The 20,357-nt window shown below is 39.8% G+C and overlaps 1 protein-coding gene across 12 annotated transcripts in view; it reads right to left on the bottom strand.

Moving 5' to 3' along the window:
* Positions 1–20,357, bottom strand: part of LOC132991234 (sodium bicarbonate cotransporter 3-like) — a 41,491-nt gene that overhangs the window by 10,700 nt on the left and 10,434 nt on the right. For 5 of the 12 annotated variants that reach the window (XM_061059907.1, XM_061059901.1, XM_061059906.1 and 2 more), the window contains exons 2-13: positions 16,193–16,274; positions 14,002–14,151; positions 10,964–11,102; positions 10,002–10,162; positions 9,631–9,819; positions 8,282–8,641; positions 4,374–4,489; positions 3,477–3,634; positions 3,015–3,102; positions 2,626–2,772; positions 2,137–2,243; positions 454–628 (exon numbers count right to left, since the gene is read on the bottom strand). In XM_061059907.1, coding sequence (XP_060915890.1) covers positions 454–628; positions 2,137–2,243; positions 2,626–2,772; positions 3,015–3,102; positions 3,477–3,634; positions 4,374–4,489; positions 8,282–8,641; positions 9,631–9,819; positions 10,002–10,162; positions 10,964–11,102; positions 14,002–14,151; positions 16,193–16,274 — 1,872 coding nt within the window. The remainder of the gene's footprint in view (positions 1–453; positions 629–2,136; positions 2,244–2,625; positions 2,773–3,014; positions 3,103–3,476; positions 3,635–4,373; positions 4,490–8,281; positions 8,642–9,630; positions 9,820–10,001; positions 10,163–10,963; positions 11,103–14,001; positions 14,152–16,192; positions 16,275–20,357) is intronic. The other 7 variants (XM_061059913.1, XM_061059903.1, XM_061059905.1 and 4 more) reach the window with 6 other exon arrangements.

Below are 20,357 nucleotides of genomic sequence, written 5' to 3'. Positions count from 1 at the left end.
AAGCTTTCAGTGAGATAACAGATAAGAGCAAACAAATCCCATGTTGGAAAGATAAACCACCCAAATGAGTGATGTTGTTTGTACATCTTGTAAATGAGAATAAAAAGGCCAAATGGAGATATTACATTTTTTTCACACATTTCAGACTTACAAAACCAGGTTTATTTCAGATTGTACAGGTGAACCAAACTGCACTGACGCCACTTATCAGCTTCTGCAAGCTCGACAGCTTGAGGTGTCTTTGTCATATGATCTAACATACCATGACAACATCCATTTATCAAGTGCCACATAATTAGCATACTCACACTTGGCAGCTTAATGTTATAATCCTTCTATGTATGGCAGTGCGTACAATACAGCACTTAGACAAAAGTAGTGCAGTGTTTTATTCCCGCTGGGTTCACAAAGAGCACAAGTGCTGCCTCTTAAGTGCCCAAATTGTGGACTTACTATGTTGTTTTTTGTTGCCTCTCCTAGAAGTCCTCCAAATGTGATGACAGGGGACATGCAGGCGCAGTAGAGAAACAGGATGGAGGCTAGACACTGCAGACTTAAGGAGTCCCTGATGTCGCTCCAGTAAAACGGCAGTTTCCGCTTAATGTCCAAGATCAGACCTCCAAATATCCTGGAAGGGAATGGAGGTTTAATTTAATGTTTGAAATTGAATACATGATTGTATCACTCAACATTGACATACTCTCTTTTAAATAATCAATAAAACACGAGTCAGATTATTGTGATTCTTCTTATGAGTTAATTCAAAAGATGCATTATATGTTTGTAGTATCAGGTAGTATCATGACCTATGAACATGCATCTTTAGGATATAAAATACCAAAAACAGCTGCTTAAGTCCAACATGTTTTAAACTTGGACAGAATTCATCTTTGTGCTCATATTGTACAGAATGTCACTGCCCACAAAGCCTTCCTCTCTCTGTTCTGACTCTTTCAACATTGCTTTTGAGGGATTTGATTTCTCACCTTGTAATTCTTCATCACTTTCCCCTGAAACCTGTCCAAATTCTCTGTGCATCTTCTTCTTATTTTATTTTCCCTCACACCTCTGGATTAACCTCTATTGCCAGCCTCAGCCAGCACCTATCCAGCTTTCTTTGCATTATATACTTGCACTCCTCTGTCCCCTAGTCGCTCCCTCATAGCAGGAGCCTTTTATAGTAGCGGTTAGAAGAGAGAGTGAATCTGTAAATAATACAGGACCTCCCAGCTGATGTATGTGTGTGTGTGTGTGTGTGTGTGTGTGTGTGTGTGTGTGTGTGTGTGTGTGTGTGTGTTTCTCGCTGAGGTTTCAAATAAACACATTTTTCTTGCTGTGTGGCCTGGGATCTAGAGAGGCAGCATGAGTTATCCATAAATGTCAGCCTCTGAGGTTGACAGACTACAGCACAGAGGTATCAGCTGATACACACAGTAATATTGAGCTTAGCTCTTTTAAATCCAGGTTGAAGACTCACCTGTTTACAGCTGCCTTTCATTAAAACATTTGAATAGGATTTTAAACTTTAACTCTGCACTGTAACTTTTAACTCTTTTTATATTTTTACTTTATTTATTTCAATTAATTTCATTTGAATTATTTTTATTTGAACATATTTTCAGATTTAATAATTTCAGTGATTTTTAAATTTTCTATTTTAATGTTTCTTTTCTTTCCTGTCATGATGCTTTTGATGTCTTGTGTGAAGCACTTTGAATTGCCTTGTTGTTGAAATGTGCTATACAAATAAACTTGCCTTGCCTTATAAAATCTATTATATCCTACATTTTCTAAGACAAGTTCAACCTGAATGCCGCGGAGGTGTAATGGGGGGACGAAGTGATCCCCACCTCTGCACCGTCTTCAGAGATTTTAACAGAGCCAGCGGGGAGCACAGCGCTGTGTGCTTGTGCTTGTCTGTTTGTGTGTTTATGTGGAGCTCCTGCTGTGCCATGCTTTCAGCTGAAAATATGAATTCACAGCCTGGGACACTAACATTAAGATGACACAGAATCAATATTATTATATTAAGATGTGATGACGGCTGAGCTTAGTTTTGGCACTTTTGCGAGAAAAGCAGCCTGAAAAGGGCCATACAGTAGTCAATGGTCGGCAAGGAAAATAAGATAAACATACCTTCCAGTCCTCTGCAGCTCAGGCCCTGAATGATTGTCCTCCTCCTTTTCCAGCTCGCCCGATGGAGACGCAGTGCCATTGGGCTGGGATGGTCTCTTCCTTTTCGACTGCATGCCAAGGGAAATTAAATATCATGCATTTAAATCTTTCAAAAATCCTTGGCTGTCATGTTTCTTTAAATCCATAAGGGGGCACTCTCAGTGTGATCATAGTGGTATAAGCTTAGGTAAATACAGAGGACACACTGTAGTCAACAAAAACCTCCAGCATATCGTTTCTGAATAGAGATTTAAATATAGTATAAGGATGTAGTAAATATGTACTGTGCTTGTTAACAATTAATTTGTTTGTATGCAGCAACAACATTACAAGGCAAATTTCTGTATGTTTATTGCACATGGTATTTAAAGAGGGTTTCATATATTTGTAAGACACAGTATGGATTTAAGTATGATTCAAAAGTAATTAACAAAAATAATAATCTTTCACCTGAGATGGGACATTCTTTGGGGGCTCAATCCGGATAGTAGGGTCCCATTCTCCAGGAGGCAGGACAGTCACTTGATCGAGGAACTCATCTATCCCTGAGAGGAGATCTGTTCGGTCTTTTGCCTTATACGCCACATCGTGGAAAATCTTTATAATCAGAAAGATAATGATCATTTATAGGAGTTACTCAAACATCTCAGCGATTATAAATGTTATTGTTCACAGAAACATAAAAGATGCATCTCATATTCAAAGATAGGGCAGCACAATAAATCATACCATACTTATCTGGTATCAAAAATGACAAGTTATTCCTTCTTCTTGAGTTCCAGCACATGCCAAGCTGAAACAACTAGTCACAGAAATGGATCCATCTTTCTTTCTCTCACCTCATCTGTCATTAATGTTGCCATCGATCTCCCAATCTCATGGTATTGTGGTCCTTTGCCATGAGGACCCAGAAGCAGGAAAAGAAACCTATGAAGAAGACAAATATCCATAAAATACATCAGTCATTTCATTGATCAGATTAATAATCACAACAACAAACAAAACATCTGTATACACTTAAAGGTACCCAAGAAAGATATAATGCAACTCGAAATGTTACATTATGTAATCGCTTGGATTTTTTAGAAATCCATTGGTTCTCTGGACGTGGACACCACAATCTCGGTTATTCCTCAGGATAAATTAGTCTCAACTGAGGGCGCTTTTACAAATGAATAAGTCTGTTTGACAAGTAATTACAATCTGGTAGCAATTTCAAGCAGAGTTTTAGACTTTAATATTACGTTTTCTCTTGAATCCAAAGCTTGATCCTGATATTATTCAATTTCTAATTACTGTACCTTGTGGGCACAGGCACCTCCGTGAGGCCTGTGATGAGGACTGCAGGGGACAGCCTTACGAAGGCAATTATGGGCTTCTCCAGGAAATCCACTTCTCCCACCAGTACGTTGGAAGCTTCAGCACCAGGAGGTATCTTTTTCATGAAATTCATGTCCACCTGAAACCAGTACAACCAAGAAAACCAATGAAATTGAAGAACTGGATATGTAGAAACATACAAATAATTCATATATGGAAAATTGATATGTACAAAGACAAACATGCAAACAGGGATGATTGCATGAACAGAGTAAATTCAATGAAAGGGAATGCAGCAGGTCGCTCAGATGCTCTGAGAGTTGATAGCTTCATATTTACCTACAAGGTACTGAGCAAAGATTGTCCATTAATGTGAAGCAAGGCTTGTTTTCATATTTTAATATAGACTAAAAACAGATCTGAGCATGACATTTTCTTTATCCTTGTGTAGAAAAGACTGCGCCATGGTCCCCTCCTTCGGATCCTCTGACTCATCTGAACACTGCACCTTGTTTCTTTGGCAGTCATAACTGTTTTAGGATGATAACTACAAATGGCAGCCTGCCATTTCTTTGAATGGATGAAGAGCTTCAAAATGGTAGGATGAATGGGGGCCATGCGAGGGAGGAATGTTTTTAAAAACCAAACACAGTTACATAACTGTGTATGACTTTTACTTTGATGATCAATTCTTTGTCCATCACAGGTGGTTGCATAATGTCTTAAGATGCCTTTACTGAGCTCAAAAGAAAGAGGCTGATGGGAATGTTTTCAGTTTTCAACACAGAACACTTAAGTGTCTGTGGAAAACTGATGAACTCATGGGCCCCTCCACCATGATGGGACTGGTTCTATGCTCAGTACTGTGCTAATGTTACCTTGCTTAAGTCGACACTGCTGCTTTCTCTACTGACCCCTACTTTGGACGGCCTCCTTTCCACCGCCTTGTTGCCGTCCAGGTTGTTTGGGACAGAGTTCGGAGACACCATTGGTCCTGAGAGTAAAAGAGGTAGTGGAGAGGCAGGGGAGACAAGGCAGTGATGGATGCCGTGTTAGAACTCAGGGAGCAAAGACTGGTGCAGAATATCAGCGTGGTTCACAATGACATGCTGTTTGTAATATTGTTATTCAATACCAACAGTCTTTTATCTTTCTCTCTAGTCAAGCTTTTTTTTTTTTTAAGAACACAAAGGAAAAAATGTTCACAGTAATTTTCCACTGTGATAGACCAGTCATTTTTAAAATGGGCTCAAGCAACTACAGGCAGTTTCACTGATGTTTTACTCATATTGATCAGAGATAATCTCTTGGCTAACAAACCAGCCACAGGATCCCCTGAGTCTCACCTCTGCCCACACAGGTTGGTGCGTGTGATATTTATCTGTCCCACTTTGGTCAGTTTAACATAAAACTTAACTACTGCATCAGGATTTGCAGCGACTTACCTTCCTTAGTTCAGTGGTTGACTCTGGTATCAGTTAGAAAAGTGTATTGAATGTTGCTTTGTTCAAATGAAGCCCACAGCACTATCAGTTAACAGACACTGGACACAGTATTCTACAATGATCAAAGTGTGACAAACTTTAAACTGATAAAAGACAAACTAGTTCAAATGTTCAACAGTCAGATTTGCTGTTAGCTTTTCCTATTTTTGACAACAACTTAAATGATTTCTTGCAGCGAAACCATTCCTGGAGAATTTGTTGATTTGGCACAGAGCTGCTGTAAGACTATGATGTCTCTCCACAGGGAACAGGAAATATCTGACAAATGCTGGTATCTCCGCGTTTGTTGAGCTCATTATTTTGCTGCTTAAGTCAGTTCTGCTGAGACTGAATATTGCCAGCTCTGAGTTTAAGGTGAGAGGATGTATTTGATATGCCTGACAGTAAGTTCACCTTCCTCAGACTTCAGCACCTTCAAGTGTTGAAGCTCTGGTATTTTTCAGAATTGGCTATTTTCAGAATTGGCGGCACACTTCAACATTGCTTATTTCATCCGAGCCATACCAGATCCAGGAAACGCTAGCACTTGAGGTGACACGAGAGGGGGAGATGAAATGAGGGAGTGATGTATTTGAATCCTAGGATAGCATATTGCACACTATCCTCTGAAATTCAGATTAACACTTCTTTTACCAGATTTTCCTTCGTCTCTTAGTTTCCACATGAAAACATTTCTCATTTCACCAGGAAGTCATCAAGCCAACTTCAAAAGTAAACAAAGAGATCATAGAGCTCAAGCAATAAAGCACATGCTCATTTACATTGGAGCCTGAATCAAAAATGTGCATGTTCTACCAGCAGCCTTTGTGGCCAAGGATCCTTACACTTGAACTGTACCCTGAAGTAACCCCAGTGGATGCTGGGTAGCTGTGACTGCTGAACAGGAGCATGATTGCTCACATACCCAACAAAGCCCCTTGGAATAAGGGAGGGATTAGCTTAGGTTGCGTCCGCCAACACACTTCATTCAGTAAGGCTAAGCCCTGGAATGCTCCCCCATACGAGCCATTTTAACAGTGGCGTCACAGTGCTGCCTTATTCATATGCAAAGAAGAGAAACATAAATAACGGATTTATGCAAATGATCTTCTTTTTCTGTAGACTTTGACTATTCTAATAAAAAAGGAGGATGGTGTAAATTCATGTTGTTTTTATAGTAGTTGTGCAGATATGGTGTGTTCTGAGATAATACTAATGCTGGTAATCTACAGTTCTTTCTGCAGTTTACATTATTCTGGAAGAAAATTCAAAGCGCACAAGTAGCTGTATATATACGGGGGATTATATAATGACATAAGGTTACCATGTTTTTGATACAACCATTTTCCTACCTAAAAAGTGGATCATACATTATAAAAATGACCAATAGCAGCAGAGTCAAAGCTTTATGACAAAGAAATTATTATTTTAAAAGCTCTCAAGCAGGGAGATTAACATGGAGCAAGTGTACTGCTGATTCCCTACATGCCCTGTACCCAACTCAATAGCTTTTAAAGAACATAAGAAAATCGATTACTTTCATCCTGCCAATTACATATTTCACAATAAGACATCTTACTGTCTAACTTTATCTCTGTACAATGAACATACCAAATGCTGTTTAGCAGTGCAAAATAGGGCCATTTTTACATCCTGCAGGGTGATTTAAATGTAATAATGAAGGCTTAAAACCCCTCTCTGAATAAAAACCAGCAAGCTGATGTCAAGGCGCATGCCTCTTGGGAAATTATGTATATTTTCCGAGAAGGGGGTACAATTACAGAAGCTTGTGAGCTATAATCAGACTACCCCAACCGTTTAGATTCAGCTCCCACCAAGTGATCGCTAGTACTATTCCATCCTATGAAGTTGGGCGATTACCACAGTGAAACAAACGCAGACACACATTCACATGCACACAGTCTAAAAATAAAATAAACGGACATGGGTCGGTTTGAGAGGAAGGAAAAGTCACTGTAGTTGCCAACACGATAGCACATACAGTACGAACACCACCACCATGGTCTCTGGCTTATATTTAGCCATGCTGCTGGCACAAGCTGCCCTCACTACCTCATTCTATCGGGTAAAAGAATGTTTATACCCCGGAACTGATGAGGCGGAAGAGCATGGGTGCCAAATGAAGGGATGGAAAACACACAAGCTGCAAGATATTTATATCTGTGTATACTGTAAATGGGGAGGTAGCCTGGAAGGATTTATGACTTACTGTGCCAGTTTGTAGTTCATAATTAAGAAATACAAGGGACTGAAAGTAAGGGATGTCCTCTATCTGCATAAAAATGAATTGAAGGCCAAGGCAATTGTTAAAAACTTGACCTGAATCTAAGGTCTAAAGCCCCAGATATTTTAATCCCATGTATTATAAATGATGTTCTCAATGTGCAACCTTTACACATTTTACAGGTGCACCATATTACACTCCAAAGTGCAGTGCAATCATTTTCTGTTAATGCTTTGCAAAAACAGAGCCCTAATGAAATTCCTCTCTTCTTATAATTATGGAAAACACTGTGACCGTAGCAAATAAACTGAAGCAAACTGTGATAGAAAAGCAGTAATGGCAGTACTATTTATTGGTGGAGATTTGTCCCCTCCCACAGTGTACCTGCACCTTTTAGCTTGCTTATACATTAAATAACATTAGCAGACATCCAGGACTAAATGACTATGATTGTGGCAAGCACTAAAATAAACACAAATAATCAAAACTAAAATAAACACAACCTTTCTAACCTGTCCTATATGATATCAACCTATCAACTGGGAAAGTGTGATGGGGCTGGTGAGTGGAAATTAAACAACACAGGACACATGATGCATTATGGGAGAAAGACAGACTCCAACATTTTAAATGGAAGCCATGCAATCACGATGAAGAAGGTGTGAAGGGACGAGTGCCAAGCAAGGCATCGAAGCTGAGGAAAATCTTAAAATTGTTTTTAGGAAGGTAACAGAAATGTTTTGAATGGCAGAAAGAAGTTAAAAAAAAAAGGTAAGAATGCAGGAAGATGTTAGTAAGAAAACAATGGTGAGCGGAACAAATTGAAACAAAGAAGGAATAGAAGAAAGAGTTATGAAGTGGAAAATGGTCAAAGTTAAAAAATCTTTGTGGATTAAAATAGGAGGAGTGTTTTAGCTTGTGAACCTTGCTGTGGGATATTAATGAGATGGCCGCAGGTGGGGAGAGTTAGAAGTTACAGGAAGCAGAGCTTTCATGCTAGTGCTAGTGTTCTCTGTTCAAGCCGTGACTCACACTGGCGGGCTACACAGATATTTGCCTTCTAAGGGCAGCAGCTCAAGACCCTGGGATGCCGAGGATGTTCTCCGGCTGAGCTGTGGTGATGCTGCCTCTTCTCCTGCAGAGTTTGGAGGGTCGTCATCCTCAGGGGGAGATACCACCACCTCGGGTATACCTTGAGGGCCAGGGCCTGCGCCGTGGGAACGGGAGGGAGTGGGGGTATTTTGAGGGGTGGTGAGGGAGGATTGGCCTGCGAAGGGCCCAGTGTTGAAGGAAGAAGAGGGCAGGAGATGGTTGAGCAGGACGGAGACCTTGGACTCTTGTCTCTGGTAGAGGTTGGAGACAGAGGAGGCCGCCCCTGGCTTGTGGAGAGAGAGACGTGAAGAGGACAGGCCCTCTCCTAACAGAGGAGACAAATGCACAAAGAGGAGAGGAAAAGGGAGAGAGAAAAGGAGGGAAAGGAATAAGGGATGGAGCAGAGAGGAAAAACATATGAGGTAGGAGTACATCACGGAGATGGTATCTGGAGGAGACGCAGACGGAAGGGGTGGGCAGCAAGAGCGTGGCAGAGGTGTAGTTAGAGAGATCCGTGCTTGCATAAACATGAGCGAAAGCATGGCTGTGTGCAGAGGACATTGAGAATGATTCAGTGAGGCACGTGGGAGGGTCCACAGAGCCAAACAACTTGTCTCATTCAACTCCAAACAAACCACTCATACAACAAGACTGAGGTAAAGCAAAATTCAATGTTCAGAGAGGCCTGCATGCAGGACAGGATGAGAAAGCACGATGTCAGCATACATGTGCTCTTCAACAACAGACCAGTCTCAAAGTCTACACATACATACTTATGTGGCACAGAACATACATCGTTCACACTACAACTATTACCATGACCAACCATCTTTATAAAAATTGATATTTTTGACCTTTCACACCCGTGTTTCAGGCTTAATGGTATGAAAATGCAAGCCCGACAAAAAACACAAGCAGAGTGGAGAATTTCATATTTCTTTCAAAATGACTTCAAAATGTAAAATGCACACCATACATTAGCACCACTGCGGGCATGCCCAATCAAAGTATAAACAAGGCTGACTGAAAAGCAACATTTCCTGAGTGTCAACCTATGGAGTAAAAACAATCATTAATTCAAACCCCAAGCCAGGCCAGCCATACAGGTTAGCACAGTCATTAGCGCCCAGATTTCTCTTTCACTAAGGGGATAGCTGCTTCAGTGTAGATCATTCTCTAGATTTTACTCACTTTTACCATCCACCTTCTACGCTGGCATTGAGGGATTTGAACAGTGGATTTTTTTTAGGAACAGCTCCCCAGTGGTGGAAAATATGGAGGAAAAAGAAATGCAAGCGCATAGGAGAATCTCACCGTTTCGTTCAAGCAAGAGTGGATCAGAATGTTTCTTGCCTATGTCAGCAATGGAGCGCACCAGAGGGATGCGATTGCTGAGCTTTCTCTCATTCTGGTGGTGATGTTTCTTCAGCATAGCTTCCCGCACCATGTTACGCAAATCCTCCTTCAGCTGGCCTGTTGCCACCATGCTGTCTATCACCATGTCTGAGAGGTACAATGACAAAAGCAAAGACATGAACACAGCAAGGGGAAAAAAACAGAAGTTATGTACTGAGCAGGGAAAATTAGGTTACTGAGGGAGTAAACATGTATTTTTCACATGGTGTTCATCACAAGGCTACATAAGAAATGTATCTCAAAGTATAATTTCTTTCAGTTTATTTTACCTGCAATTTCTTCAATACTGTTGGCCCTCATATCCAGCATGACTGTGCCATTGAGTATGCAGCTCCGCAGTTCAAATAAGCTGTGTAGTGACAAAGTAGCCACGTAGGGTTTACTCCACCTCTCCCCACCATCTTCTACATCCTCTTCAAACTTCAACCACCTGCACATAAACATCAAGACAGACACACACTCAGACCCAAATGCTTTTTCTAAAATCGACAAATCAACTTGCAAAAAACAGTTACATTTTGGTTCAATGGAAAGTTTCTCATTCCTAGCTGAACGTTCTTTAGAATTTAGAACTTTAGAACACAATTTCATAAATCACTTATCAGAGAGCATACTAAAACACCATCCATTTCATTCTATTCCCTTATGGAACATACGTTTATCAGAGGGAAAAGAATCAGAAATACACGGCAAGTTATGGCATACTTATGACTTCCAACTCCAAGTTCAAAGTGAAATAACCCTGTTGAAGTTTTGTGACCTGAGGCTGAGTACAAGCAGAGTCTGTCATTTCAGATCAAGATAGAGACTGGTTTGTGGAAAAAAGGAAGAGAACTGTTTCAACATTGCTTCAGATTTTTGGGCTACATTAAACAGATCTGCAATCCCCAAACTTCACAGGGATGTAGACAACTTTTTCCCAAAACAGTCATGAAACAAGAAAAGAAAGGAGATTTCAAAACGGGGCAATGGGCTCAAATGGTCATATTCTAAGAATATATTTTTTTTACTTTTGTGTCTGGAGAAATCAAAGTTTATCACCTGATTATTGTGACTAACAGATTCACTAAACATCTTATCTGGGATTCAAGTTAAATATGAAATTCAACAAAGCCATCACACAGATACATTAAAAACCCTACATAAAAAAAAACAATAGTCTTGGACGCGCTGTATTGCTCTAAGTTGAAAGTGTTGTTATCATGATGTCCCCCTTGAGTTGCTTTCTGACCTGGCAGTCTCCTTCCATTCAGTGGCACTGCCATCTCTAAAGGAGAGCTCATCCAGCTCAGTAAAAAGGTCATGGGGGACGTGCTCCAGGTCATCGTCTTCTGTACCCAAGATGAACTGGACCCTCTGGGATGGTGTGTCTGCAAGTCAAGATCGGGGAAAGGCCAAAAGTCATTTTAGCAACATTTCCATAATAATCACAATAACCTTCTTGAGTGTGATTCATGCACAAAGTTGGCACAATATACAGTTGAGACTAAAGTGTCATACCAGTCATCTCTAAGGGGAAAGTAGAAGACCAAGAAACAGAGATGTGCCAGTAAAGGCAGGGATGGAGAAGACAACAAGCTAGTTAACACGGCTGTAAGTAATGCAGGTTAAAATTGTTTGAAAGACCTCAAGTATACAAACAAAGCATTTTGGTGAGTAACACGCATTGTTAACACAACATATGTTCATATAACCCAGTATCCATGAGCCACCTTGGAGTGGATGTCTAAATCTCAAACATAACGTCCTCCTAAATCTCAAATTTTGTGAATTCAGAGTCATGGAGGATGACAATTAGAAGATGAGGCAGTTAAATGTCAACATGGTAAAAATACATTTTAGTAGGATGAAACAGAATACTTTGCAGTATTTGAAGGCGTGTCTGTGTGGCTGGCTATTGAAGTTTGAGAGAATACTGTGATGAGCTGATTATATTGCACCCTTTTCCAAAAATGTACTGCTTCTCACTCTGTGACATAAAGAAGGCACCTTGAGCAAAATGTGCAAGAGGGAATAATAAATACTTGATTTCCAGTAGTTTGCCTTTCAAGTCTGACTGAATAACATCACGGATTTAAACCATCTGAATCCACAAAGAAAACGGAAATATATATGGCAGCTTACATGACTAGAGCAAAGAGGGGAGTTATTTCTTATTAACACATGGGAACAGCGTGAAGTGGTCTGGTGTAAATATACACGTGAGCTGGCTTCATATTTATGTTGCTGCTGCTTTCAATTACTTCATACCTTTGCATAAATATGTTTTAGCCATTGACCAAATTACAGCCAGGCTAATAACTCGTTTTTTGGAATAGGACAATTTGCATCGTCCTTTCTGGATAAGAAAACAAGAATAACTGCTATGAGAGAATACAGCTTTGACACAAAATAGTAGTAGTAGTAGTAACATTCAAACTATGAATGCATTACTGTGATTTAATCAATAAAGATTGTTAAGTTTGTACAGCTAACGTTAATGTGATTGCAGTTTTGGAATAAAGAAAAAAGATAATGCTCTATACAGCCAAGCAGGCTACACACACGTCTTTATCAAAAGCTAATATTTTATATACGACAGCTAGGTGGAAAAGCCTGAGCACTTAATGCTTTTCATAATTCATTGGTAAATAAGCAGGGATATTTAAAAATCACCCTCTATCTTTTTTGCCATCCTGTACTCAAACCTTTGTAACTGTATCATCTGATTACGTCCAAGATTGGATACTGTCTACTCTTTAATTAATTATAATGTATATGTTATATAATTGTTTTTTTAAATACTTAGATGCCAAACAACATCTGGCAAAGGGGCTGCCGACAATTAGCTTTTTAGCTAACTTGGGTACATTTATATTTGTCTGAATGTTGATAAATTAACATTGTCCCTTTTCAAATAAATCAAGAAATAAAATAAATATGGAGCATCATTATGCAGAAAGAGTGCAAAAAAAAAACATTACAGCACAAGTCTAAACAATCTTGATTCACACCCAATTCAGCAGCTAGAAAGGGAATGTGGGTGTTTCTCTGTGGGATATGTAATGAAGGTCCAACTGTGTGGATGAGCAGAGGGCTGCTTCAGAATGAGCGTCTTATAAAGTGAGATGCTCTCATACTGATATTAGCTTGATAGTGTTGTCTTAAAAAGAAGCCTGCACATTAAGACATGTCGACATCATTGGATGAACATTGTTATCTTTCATTTTTACATCTTACAAAAAACCCACTAGATTTGTACATTTTGGGAAAATATGAACTCACTCATAGGCAGCCATCGCTGTTCACACTTCAATGCCCTATGGGCAGTCAAATCAAACACTTGTTTCATTCTCACCTCGCAAGCTCAGTATTAGTGAAGAGTACAATAATAAAGTACAGTAAGTGAATATAAATGTGGAGGAGAGGAGTGGAGCATGTGGTTGCTTTGATGCTGTCTATACTGCTTGTCAATGCCAACTTAGAGAAATATAGTAATTAGTGATGTGGTCTGACTGATTTGACCACAAGTGGACTGCACTGCGCACAGCTGTTCATTAGGCAATGGAAGGAGTATACTGTGGTGTAAATTTTCTCAAAATATTGAAATGTAGTGTGTGAGTTCAACATGTTGTTATGTGCAGTGTTTGTTTTAAAGCATTGTTTGGTGCTTATGAGTTTTACAGCTGAGGTGATTCAGCACTTCCCACACAAGTGCACGCGCACATTGCTTAAAATGTCATCGCCTTCAATCAGTGTCAGAGGCAAGTACCCAGTGGCCTTTAATGCCTTTTAGTGCTGAATATTTTATACACAACATGTTTGAAAAGTGGAGACACACAAACAGCTTCAGCCAAGTGTTGTCCAACCTGGCAATACCAAGTCAAAGCATAGTGTACACTTGGTTACAACTTTCCTGTCACTGCTTTGTCAAGCCAGGTTGGAAGTGACAAATGACGTTTACATAACTGAGATTTATGCATGTCTATTTGCATCAGAAATGTTTTTTTAAAGCAGTTAAAGTACAATGAATTAGACGCCACAAAAATCCAATGAGTAAAAAGATACTCAAAGACGGACCAGATCAAAGTGAGGTCTGTCTTTATGGATTGCAAGAGGTGTCTGTTTATCTTCAATGGCGAGTACTTTGAATGTATGAATAAACACATTTGGAAGCTATCAGAGGTAGACATAAGCTGTGTGATGTAAAATCAGTAGAGAGGGGAATTCAGGGGAGGATTTCAAATAAAAACATTTGTTTGGTAGTAATCAGAGGCATTTAAAATTTACCATAAGAGGGGGATTCTCTTCCATCCTCCTTCCCTTCCTCGCTGTCTCTTTCTTTTTTCTTTCGGTGGTGTTTGTGTCCTCGATGGCGATGCCTCCGTTTGCTCTCCCTTCCAAGAGGAACATGGACCCCTACATACACTGCTCTGTGGCCTGGGGAAAACAAAGAGTGCAATACCAAATCAGACGCCTTTCCTACACAACCTCTTTTACATTGATTAGAAAAGTAAAACCATAGCGAAAATAGGTTTCAGAGTACCTGTTATTTACAAGTTGAACCCAAAAAACATTTGAGACAGAAGACCAAGAATCTCTTTTTATTTTGTTTGGTTTCAACATTGGTTCAATGTTTTATCTACTTCCCCTCATTATTGTTACTGCTGCACAGGAACCATGCACTGGGTTGTAACGCCCTACTTTCGCCCTACATTCTCTACCAATAGTCATTTTCCATAGATGAGTCATCTCTCTTTGATTTGAGAGGGAACCCAGGAGTGTAACCGAGATGCGGCACTCAGAGGAAGGCACAAGCAACACATACACACATACACACATACACACATGAGCTGAACAGATGGAGAAAAATGGAGACGAAGAAAGAGGAAGACCGGGAAAACGGATGAGATGAAAGAGCATGGAGGGGGAAAAAAACTGACAGCTTAGACGGACCGAAAGCAGAGGGCTCAAGGGGTGTCATAAAAGGAGAGAATGAGATATTTAATGGATAGAGGATACAAAGAGTGACGGGCCCGCATAAAGGATGAACATTGAGATGTAGGGGGGGATAGCAGGACAAGTAGCAAACACTTATGGGAGACATTGTGGGACTTATAATGTTTGTTGTGCTGCTACTTTCTCTACGTATGAACAGCATTGCGACTAACAGACAATTCACAGTCCACTACAGGTTCTTCAAATGATTTTATGTTCTTCATTAAGTAATCACATGGTCTATGAACCTATAACAATTCTTTATAATATACAGCAGATAAATAAGGCCTACACCATATGAGAAAAATGTGGGATAACATTGTTCAGTATTGCAATAATAATGTGAAATGCGCTAAAGAAATTTAAATATATAAAGAGTGCAAATAAGTTAGCAGTGTTTCCCCTACCCTTATATTAGGGGGGCGGCCCGCCCCCCCAACGGCCCCTCCCGCCCCCCGTGAAGGTCAAGTTAATATATATATTTTTTGAAACATTTATTTTTGGGCTTTTTGTGCCTTTATTGTAGAGATAGAATAGTGGATAGAGTCGTAAATCAGGGAAAGAAGTCATTTAAAGGTCCCATATTCTGCTTTTTCTGGTTTTATATGCCCTTTAATGTGTTTTCCAAGTGTCCTGTGCATGTTTAGGCACATCTATGTGCAAAAATTCAAAGTCCGCTGAAACGCGGCTTCTCCTACGTCCTCCTGTTAGCTGTAGCATTAGCTGCATGTAACGCTCGGTTCTAGCCCCCCTCAATAAAAATTTGTCAGTGCGGCGTCATTGTCAGTGTGAGATCACTGATCTAAGCCCGTTGGCTCGTTGTGGCAAGTCCTGCAGCTCATGTTGAAATTTCCGAGAAGCGTGCTGAGCAACTGACCAATAACGACAGAGCGGATCGGCAGACCAATCAGAGCAGACTTGGCCCACGTGAGGTCTAACAGTGTGGGCTCAACAGAGCGTAGCTGACGGACTCAGAGCGTAGAGGGAGCAAAGAGGAGCAGTACATGAAAACAGACACTTTTTTCAGACTTTAGCTATTGTGAACGTACAAAAGTAGGTACATAGATTAAATATACGAACCTCAAAAAGGGCATAATATGGGCTCTTTAAGGATACTTTTCCAGATAGAACAGGACGGCTGTCATTAAAAGTCACATTGCATGACATGTGATGCCAATCATGTTACCTGAGGCACATCATGCTGCCAAATTTCTATTGTTGGACGCGAACAAAAAAACACAAGTTTTCTCCTTTTCTATGACTCATCTGCAATAAAAGCTGAATTAACTGTTTGTCTCAGGCTCAGCTAAAAGTAATCCAATTCTTTGAACAGCAATAGAAAAGGCTTCGTAATCAAGTTTACAAGATTTATGAAGCAAGTGCTTCTGATTAATGTGAGCTGACTTAAGAACCAAATATGTCCATTGCTTGAAAAAGAGAAATATTCAACAGAAAAATAAATTCAGTATGGTTTTGCACTTACTTTCCAAATCTTCTTTTTCGTAGTTTGTGTGCGTGCTGAAGCTGGATTTTCCATGGTCAACTAGTGCCTCCTCATCTAGACCCTGAAATTGACAGAAGAGAGTAGAAACAAGAGAGAAGTTATAGGAGATGCTGGTGAAACAAAGACAAATGTATGGTAAGTCGTTATTTCCCAAAAGAAATTCATGAACTTCGAACGCAAAGTAAGGACCCTTTCTTTTCTTACCGCAGTTTTTCTAATGGCAACACAGCTCCACTACTGTAGCATTTCTTCTAACTCTCTTAATGGAAAGTAACCTTTACTTTTGAGGAACAGGTAAGAAGGAAATATATTGTTTAATATATTGGTATTTTTCCCCCATACTCCCCATTCTCAATAGCTTTGAATTTTAAACACTGCCAATGACAGCAACACATTACCAAACAACTTAAACATGACAGCCAAATCTAAAAGCTTGGAAAGTGATCTTGACATAATTATAATTTAGTGAGCTTTATGATTAAAAGAAAGGAGTACTTATTATTAAAAATGTAATGGGGAAGTAAAAAAAAAGCTCACTCTCACATATTGAATTTGACAGAAGATGTGATACAAGCCTTTGTCTAGCTTATTAACTACTTTGACAACCTTTGTACAGCAAGATATAACTGGAATGTTATGAGGTCTTATCTGTGTGCTAATACCTATAACTAATGAGTATTGGAAAATCAATTCACAGTCACTGCCCTTGTGATAAAGGTCGAGTTTCATAGCAACGACCCGACACTGGCTGCTCTCATTAAATAAGGGGTTATGAACTTAGTAAAAATAATCAGCCTGATATCAAAGTCAAAGAGACATAAAGAGAAAGAAGGATCCAATTAGAGGACACCTAAAGCTGTCAGGATATATACATTAAAAGCAAAGGTATAAAATAATAGTGGATTGAAACCATAACTAAAGAATCAAAACAGACATACAGTAGATATAGACGAATCCGTCGAAAAACAGGAGTTGACAAGCTGCTATTACTGCGGTCAAATTCCCTTTAACAGCTGCGGGATTCAATGTGAGGTGTTCTAAAAAAGTTAACATTTTCTTTCTTTTAACATTACATTCTATGAAACTTTACCTTTTACAATAATGTAAAGGACTTCAAGAAGAACTTGTGGCGTTCTAAACTGCTTGTGACAAACTTTAACCTTGGGAAAAAACAGGGAGTGCACAACACACACTGTATGAGAGCGGACACTACACACATTCACTGTCCGTGCAGAGGACTAAGAATTCTTCAGAGGTGAATCAAGACAAGAATCTAGTATTATTTTAAATAATTGCTGTCCTCTCTGAGTGATCTGTAGATGGTATTTAGTTGTAGATCACCAGGAGATAAATTAAATCATCTCATATAACATTCCTCTATAAGCAAGCATAATTAGGTAAAAGCTGCATGTGATCATTACACAGTGTTTCCTCTAGGTTTACAGCTTTTTTTTTTTTTTTTTTTTGGGGGGGGGAGAGACGGACGCCGACATAAACACTTGAAGGAATCTTGGTGTTCATGCGTTACTTTTAATGACAGCTGTCCTGTTCTATCAGAAAGGTATCCTTAAATGACTTCTTTCCTTGATTTCTAACTCTATCCACTATCTTATCTCTACAATAAAGGCACAAAAACAAAAAAGGGTTCAAGGGGGGGCGGGGGGCCGGGCCGCCCCCCTAATATATTGGTAGGGGAAACACTGTTACAGATCAGTTGCTTTCGCAAAAAAAAAGTGCTGTATGAATATCTATAGCTAAATGTACTTCACAGTGCAAATAGTCTGTGATGATAAAATGCAGCAGTTAATTGATTACGCTAACTAGCTTGTAGAATACTTTAGTTGTACAGCAGTTCATCACATTTTATTTGGCGGATGGTTGATTTCTCTTTATTTCTCCATTATTCAATCAGGTTATTTTTGTAAAAGATGTCTAAAATGTAAAATCTTAATGTTAACATTTTTATTCCAACTATGAATGCTGTTGTCACATTAAGCAAGCAGCAGCACAATGAGATGCCACAAGTGATGGCGGCCACCGCAAGACGGCAGCGCCAAGAAAATCTGTTTGCAGATTCGTCTTTAATCCTTAACCATTACCAGTAGGGGAGAGTTGCCATGATTTTAACATTTCACCCTTTTCAAAAACCTTCAGTGGTTTATGACTGCAGAGATGTTTTGGTTGTTTGCTGGAAAATATTACATATGTGGGTATAATTATGTCTGAGTGAATATTTTCCCTAACCACTGAAGGTTGTTCAACTACTGACACAAGTAGTGAGGCATTAAATAGAAAGTGAACACAGTTCAATGTTAAAACTGAGGCACACAGTCTTTAGCGTAACATGTTAGCTACAGTTGTTGTAATACTGCTGAGATAACGTGCCAGCTGCAGATGAGCAGATCTATGCAGCCTGCTTTGATTTTACTCTTTAACAGTGAGAAAAAACATGTTACATTAAAAAGTAGTTACTGCTGGATGATACTTTTCAATAAATTGTGGCAAACTGGTTTTCCAGACACTATTCTATGCAAAGTAGACAAATCCTATAGATTTTTCTTTGGTGTGTTTAATACAACACTGACCACCAGCTAATAGGATGAGATAAGATTTATGATTAGAAAGCATTCATGGAGCAAGAGAAAGTGTGTGTTACAACTGTAACACATATAATGTAAGGAGACTCTCCTACATGATTAACCCAAACATTTGACCTGAGTTTATCCCAAATTCTTACTTTGAAACAGACATTTAAAACTAAAACCATTGTTCAGTTTGAACCCCATGTTGTTTCTCAAAAAGACTGAAGTTAAAGTGTATACACACACACACACACACGCACGCACGCACATGCACGCACGCACACACACACACACACACACACACACACACACACACATGCACACACACACATACAAATAGAACCATAAACCTGCTAAACCTAAACCTGGCTTTGTCCAATTACCAACAATATTATTAGTGGTCCCCTGACTCCCTGCACTTAAGTGCCAGAACATTGGAGGCCGCCATAGAGACTGGGTCAGCGTAGGGGCAAAACAGAACTAAATGTGCTGGGAGAGGTCCCTGCTGGTTTACGACCAGCATCAGCAACTGATACCAATGTAACTTAATGCCAAATCATAAATATAGTTGGAAAACCAGAATCCCCACACCGGACCTAACTTCCCCATGGGATTAAGAAAGTATTTCTGATTCTGATTCTGAATCTGTCAGTTATTCTTTTAAATGCCACCATGTCTAATCACTTAAACCAATACACCCTAAAAGTCGTAACAAGGTTTCCGTAGGTGAACCTGCGGAAGGATCATTACCGGTAGATCCCTGCACCCGAGGCCGCGTGGCCCCTCGGTGTGGCAGCGGGTCGTCACTCACTCTCCCTCACTGCAGGCCCATGTTTCTGTCAATATGAGGCTTTGTGACAAGGAAGGGAGTTAATTTAGATACATTGATATCACAGGATGGCAGCGAGCTACTGTTGCCTATAACTGGCAAGTGGCAACACTAGCTTGCTGCCATTTAAAGAACGGGCAGAACTAAGGGGAAAATAGAGTACGCCTTGTGTTCAAACACTTTGACGCAACAAAATCCTCAATAGTAGGATCCTTTCATGTGCTTCGACCTTTTACAAATACGCACTGCTATTAAGGAAAAGAGAGAGGAAACATAAGGCGACATTGTACGTCACATGTTTTTAGGAAACTTGATACGTGGATGACATCAGGGCCTCGTGTGTCTCCTCGCCAACATGCCATCCAGTTCTCCTAACTGATCTCACTGAAGTTTCATTCTGATGAAAGCACGTAGCATCCCATGCTCTTCCTGTTGCATTACTGCTGTACTACTACGAATGTCTATGACATTCACATAGCAACACATATATTACCATAACCAGTCTCCTAGAAGAGCTCCACCTCAAATTAAAGATGCCAGCTGTGATTGTGTTTATGTGTGCACTGGTTAGCCTGTGTGTGTGTGTGTGTGTATCAGTTGCTTGTGGTTTTGCATGATAATGAGCTGCCTTGCTCTCTGACAGCTCCTTGATGAGGAACGGTAATAATTCAGCTTCTGGAAGAAGAGCAGCAAAAAAATTATTTGTATCTAGAAATTGTAGTTATGGCACACA

This window comes from Labrus mixtus, chromosome 16 (genome assembly GCF_963584025.1).
Source record: "Labrus mixtus chromosome 16, fLabMix1.1, whole genome shotgun sequence".
Taxonomy (NCBI): Eukaryota; Metazoa; Chordata; class Actinopteri; order Labriformes; family Labridae; genus Labrus; species Labrus mixtus.
The sequence above is the reverse complement of the archived record's forward strand: the minus strand, read 5'-3'. Positions and strand labels throughout refer to the sequence as shown.